The sequence below is a fragment of the Camellia sinensis genome, chromosome 2, assembly GCF_055761805.1.
Source record: "Camellia sinensis isolate YWXY chromosome 2, ASM5576180v1, whole genome shotgun sequence".
NCBI classification, from domain to species: domain Eukaryota; kingdom Viridiplantae; phylum Streptophyta; class Magnoliopsida; order Ericales; family Theaceae; genus Camellia; species Camellia sinensis.
Window position 1 is genome coordinate 167534152 of NC_138962.1, and position 6036 is coordinate 167540187.

The following is a 6036-nucleotide window of genomic DNA, read 5'->3' on the forward strand; positions in this document are numbered from 1 at the left end:
AATTAACTACAAAAGTCAAAAATCAACATTTTTTATAAACTCAACAACTTAAGTAAAATCTTTTCAATCATTTATAAAATTCCTCCATAGAACATAGAGATACCCAATCCACCATTTATCAAATCAATTTCAACATATAAATTTCCTAACACCAAAATCCCCAATTTTTACATCACATTCAAACCCTAGATTAACCCAAAATAATCTCCAAAACAACCATCAAATTGATCATTTTTCAACATATAAAACATTCATAGAAACTAATTGAGAGTATAAAATTCAACAATCAAACCCCAAATCATAATAGATTTAAAATACAAAAAATTTCATCATCTCTAACTCAAAATGTGTAAAACTTTAAACTAAACTTTTAGAGAAAGATTCTTACCAATTACAAGCCTCTAATCCATCAAGAAAATAAACCCCATGCTTTGATTCTTCAAAAGATTAAGAAAAATCTAGAGTTGGTACTTCTATTGTGCTATTTTCGGATGGATTTAAGGAGTGGCTGACCGAACCCTTTTTTCGGCGAGATAAGGTGGCCGGCGGTGGTGGAGATGGTGGTTTAAGGTGGTGGTGTAAGGGTGGAGCAACGGTGTGGTGTTTTGCCACCAAGAAGGTAAAGGAAAAAAATGAGAGAGAATGTAGAGAGAAGTTAGAGAAGGATGAATGAAGACAATGAAGAAGAAAAAAAATCAGCACTTCTCTTCTTTTTTTTTTTTCTTTTTTTTTTGTGTTGAAATGGGGTGTTTGGTCACACTTACCATCAAGTTTGGAGTTGGGTTTAGATATCCTAAATGGAGTTTAACATAGGAGTGTGTTTGGCTCTAGATGAAATGTTGGGAATATTATAATTCTACCCCCCTAAAGGAAAATTTCATCCACGAAATTTATTTATTTATTTAGTCTAGTTCATACCTTGAAAAGGATGTGGATATCGAATTTTCATATCATCCTCCCGCTCCCAAGTAGCTTCCTCCAAAGCATGATTTTTCCACATTACCTTTACTAGTGGTATAGTCTTGGAACGTAGTACTTGATCCTTCATGTCCACAATCTCTATGGCTTCCTCTTCATAAGACAAATCATCCTTGAGTTGGATTGGTTGGAAATCTAACACGTGTGATGGGTCAGGCATGTACTTCTTCAACGTGGATAGATGAAACACATTGTGAATGCGAGATAGACTAGGTGACAAGGCCAAACGATAAGCAGTCTTGCCAATGCGCTCTAGTATCTCAAATGGCCCAATATACCTTGGACTTAGTTTGCCTTTCTTACCAAATCGCATCACTCCCTTCCATGGCGAGATTTGTAAAAATACATGATCTCCCACTTGAAATTCCAAATCCCTCCTCCGATTATCTGCATAGCTCTTTTGTCTACTTTGAGCCGTCTTCAACCTTTCTCGAATAATATGCACTTTATTGGTAGTAATTTGAACAATCTCTGGCCCTAACAATTTTCTCTCTCCAACCTCATCCCAACATACTGGAGTTCTACATCTTCGCCAATATAAAGCTTCATAGGGAGACATTCCAATACTTGATTGATAACTATTATTATATGCAAATTCTATTAAGGTCAAGTGTTCATCCCAACTACCTCGAAAATCTAGGACACAAGCTCTTAACATGTCTTCTAAAGTTTGAATTGTCCTCCCGGATTGCCCGTCGGTTTGGGGGTGAAAAGCTGTACTGAATCTCAATTTAGTACCCAAGGCATTTTGAAGACTAGGCCAAAAGTGGGATGTGAAGCGCGAGTCTCTGTCTGAAACAATAGATAACGGCACACCATGCAATCTCACAATTTCATCCACATAAATTTTTGCTAATTGATCGAGTGAAAAGTTTTTCTTAGTAGCCAAAAAGTGTGCAGATTTGGTCAACCTATCTACAATAACCCAAATAGAGTCATGCCCCTTCTGTGTGCGAGGTAGGCCCGAAACAAAATCCATGGCGATATGCTCCCATTTTCATTCAGGTATAGGAAGAGGTTGAAGTAAACCGGCTGGGCGTTGATGCTCTGTTTTAATCTGCTGACATACCAAACACCTTGACACAAATTTTGCTATCTCTCTCTTCATATTTGGCCACCAATAACTTTCTCTTAAATTTCGATACATCTTTGTACTCCCCGGATGCATTGCATAAGGTGAATTATGGGCCTCATCTAATATCTCCCTTTTTATCTCGGGCTCATTTGGAACACATAACCGATTTTTAAACATCAACACACCATCTTCTTTAATAATAAAGTCTAATAGAGTACTATCTTTCACTCGAGCTCGGGTCTTCTCCAAAACTGAGTCTTTTCCTTGGGCTTCTCGAATGCGATCCACCAACAAAGGTCTCACTTTAATTGTAGCTAACAAGGATCTTGACTTCCCAACTGCTCCTGACTTCCCAACTGCTAGATCAACTCCAATAGATTTTATTTCATGTAAGAGACTAAATTGAATGCCTTGAATATGAGTTAATCTCCCTGTAGATTTTCGGCTAAGAGCATCGGCCACCAAATTAGCTTTTCCTGGATGATAATTATTGGTGCAGTCATAGTCCTTAATCAGTTCAACCCATCTCCTTTGTCTCAAATTTAAATCCTTTTGTGTGAATAAATATTTCAAACCCTTATGATTCGTATATATCTCATATTTTTCCCCATATAAATAATGTCTCCACAACTTTAAAGCAAAAACAACTGCTGCGAGCTCTAAATCATGGGTGGGATAATTGCGTTCATGGTTCTTCAATTGTCTAGATGCATAGGCCACTACCTTTCCATGTTGCATCAACACACAATCGAGCCCTTGATGAGAGGCATCACTGTAAACAATAAATCCTTCACCACTTAATGGAATAGTAAGCACTGATGCAGAAGTTAATCGCTTCTTTAATTCTTGAAAACTCTTTTCACAATTCTCCGTCCACTCAAATTTGGTATTCTTATGGGTCAAATGTGTTAATGGTGCCGCAATCAATGAAAACCCCTCTACAAATCTACGATAGTAGCCTGCCAACCCTAAAAAGCTCCTCACCTCGGTCACGTTAGTAGGACGATCCCAATTCACCACAGCCTCTATTTTCTTCGGATCCACAAAAATACCTTCACCCGATATCACATGCCCCAAAAATACGACACGATCTAACCAAAACTCACATTTGCTAAACTTCGCATACAACTTCCTTTCTCGTAAAGTCTGCAATACCACCCGTAAGTGTTGTTGATGATCCTCTTGATTCTTGGAATAAACAAGTATGTCATCAATAGATACAATCACAAATTGGTCAAGGTATGGTTAAAACACTCTATTCATAAGGTCCATAAATGCAGCGGGGGCATTAGTTAGACCAAAAGGCATAACAAGAAATTCATAATGGCCGTAGCGAGTTCGAAAAGTAGTTTTTGGTATGTCTTCTTCCTTAATCTTAAGTTGGTGATACCCTGATCTGAGATCGATTTTGGAGAACACACATGCTCCCTGAAGTTGATCAAACAAATCATCTATACGAGGCAAAGGATATTTATTACGCACCGTGACCTTATTCAACTACCGATAGTCAATGCACAATCTCATGGTGCCATCTTTTTTCTTCACAAATAACACAGGTGATCCCCAAGGCGAGACACTTAGCCTAATGAAGCCTTTATCCAATAACTCTTGCAATTGCATCTTAGGCTCCTTAAGTTCCGTTGGGGCCATACTGTAAGGTGTACTAGAAATTGGGGCAGTTCCAGGAATTAAGTCAATAGCAAACTCAATTTCTCGATCTGGGGGTAATCCAGGTAGCTCATCGGGAAAAACATCTACGAAGTCACACATAATTGGTATATCCTCCAGTCTTGGACCACTCAATTCAGAGTCAACCACATAGGCTAAGTATCCTTGGCACCCCTTCTTGAGCATTTTTCTAGCGGTCATAGCAGAAATAACATAAGATGGGGACGCATATCGATCTCCACAAAATCTAAATTCAGGTTCCCCAAAATTGGAAAATACTACCTCTTTCCTATAACAATCCACCGAAGCATGGTAAGAAGCCAACCAATCCATTCCCAAAATCAAATCAAAATCAAGCATCTCTAAAGGTAATAAATTCGCTACCATCTCCCTATCTCCCAACTGTAATACACAACCACGATATACCTCCTAAATTATAACACAATCCCCAATAGGAGTAGTAATGGATAAACAATAGCCTAGAGGTTCAATAGGTTTATCAGCATGCAAAGAAAATGATAGAGATACAAAAGAATGTGTAGAACCCAGATCAATAAGTACATGTGCCTCCCTACTGAACACATAAATAATACCTGTCACCACCTCCGGATTAGCCTAAGCATCCCGCTGAGTCAAAGCAAAAACTCTCTCTTGCGAGGTTTGTCTATCTGATTGAACACCTCCTTTATTCTGCTTGCCAAACCTAGTCCTAACCTGACCTCCCCCTCGGCTGACACCTGAAATTCTATTACTACCAACTCCAGTACTAGCAGATGAAGAGGTTCGTGTGCAATCTCTAGCCAAATGTCCGGGTTGTCCGCAATTGAAGCAAGCTCGTGTATCTCCCAAATTAGTCATTTTAGGAAATGTGCAATCTTTCACCAAATGACCTTTCTGGCCACAACGAAAACACAAGTCGGTACCAGCATGACAAACGCCTGTATGTGCCCGTCCACATTGCTTGCAAACACTTCGAGTAAACTGAGATGATGTCCCACTAGACTGTCCATGACGCTGATTAGAAATGCTTTGGGTTGGGGTGGGATGGTCTCTATTTTTTTGATATGCACTAGAGCTCTTGACTGAACCATAACCATGACCACCTCTCTTTGATGGTCTATTAGATGTGTTCTCATGATGGGATGAACTAAGGTGGCGCTTCTTCTGTTGTTCTGCTAACTTCATTTCTATGACATCTTTCTCAGCTGTTAAGGCTTTATCAACTAAGGTCGAATAGTTAGTTATTCCCAATACTCGGATACGAGATTTGATGTCCAAATCCAACCCATCTGTAAAACGACGACATTTGACCTCCTCATCATCCACAAACGAAGGGGCAAAACGAGATAAAGAAATGAACTTAGCTTCATACTGAGCTACAGTCAAATCCCCTTACTCTAGCCGAAGGAACTCTCTCTCTTTTTCATACCGATAGGTAGCTGGAAAGTACTTGTCATTGAAAACCTTAGCTGGTTCCAGGTCAATCCTTCGGTGCCACCTGCCGTAAGTGGGTGTTGCGTGGCCTCCCACCAATATTTAGACTCCTCCACCAGCATAAAACTAGCAAGTGCAACTCGCTGCTCGTCTGATACTTCCATCATAGAAAATATCTGCTCTACCCTCTTTAACCAGGCCTCTGCCTCCATAGGATTGGGCGATCCAGAAAATGATGGAGCCCCCAACTTCTTGAACCTCTCAATTGCGGTGAGGCGGTTCTCTATAGGTTGCACAAATGGCCTAGACTGTGCTGCATTATGTTGTTCAAGGATGCGAGTTTGCCTCTCCGCTAGGCTAGCCACTTACTCTAAAAGGCGCTGCACACTAGGGTCTAAAAATGCTGGAGCTGCGTTAGCCCTTGGTGGTACAACTCTATCTGAATGTCCCACTTCCAGATTGGCACTTGACTCTTGAGTTAGCTCATTATGCGATTCATGTTCAATCTCTTCTTCCTGAACCCGAGGTGGAACTTCATTTCCAACACTAAGATGTGGCTCTCGCTCAGACTCAAGTACTTCCATAAGGGGGCGAGTCTTATGAACTTTTCACCTTGCCATACGTGCCTGTATAACAAGACAATTAAAACTTAGAATACTGGATCGCTATTAAACATCATCACTAATCGAATTACAAGCTACAATACCCTATCAACTTTAATTCTAAAGTAACTAGTCTACAGATTCATAACCTAATGCTCTGATACCAAAAATGTAACGACCCAATCTTGGCAAGGCAAAACCCCGCCAAGAGGGTGTACCTCAAACGCTATAGCACCTTCACACCACGATTCCTGTATAATCCTTACATCACATCATCAC

General features: G+C 40.0%; 1 protein-coding gene across 1 annotated transcript; it reads right to left on the minus strand.

Annotated features, from left to right (window-relative positions):
• Positions 1–1975: 1975 nt before the first annotated feature.
• On the minus strand, positions 1976–5739 carry LOC145819223 (uncharacterized). The gene is made up of 6 exons (XM_082913186.1): positions 5544–5739; positions 5151–5438; positions 4436–5010; positions 3608–4150; positions 2777–3241; positions 1976–2602 (listed from the first exon to the last, which is right to left on the minus strand). The coding sequence occupies exons 1-6, from the start codon at positions 5737–5739 to the stop codon at positions 1976–1978; spliced, it is 2694 nt and encodes an 897-aa protein (XP_082769312.1).
• Positions 5740–6036: the final 297 nt, after the last annotated feature.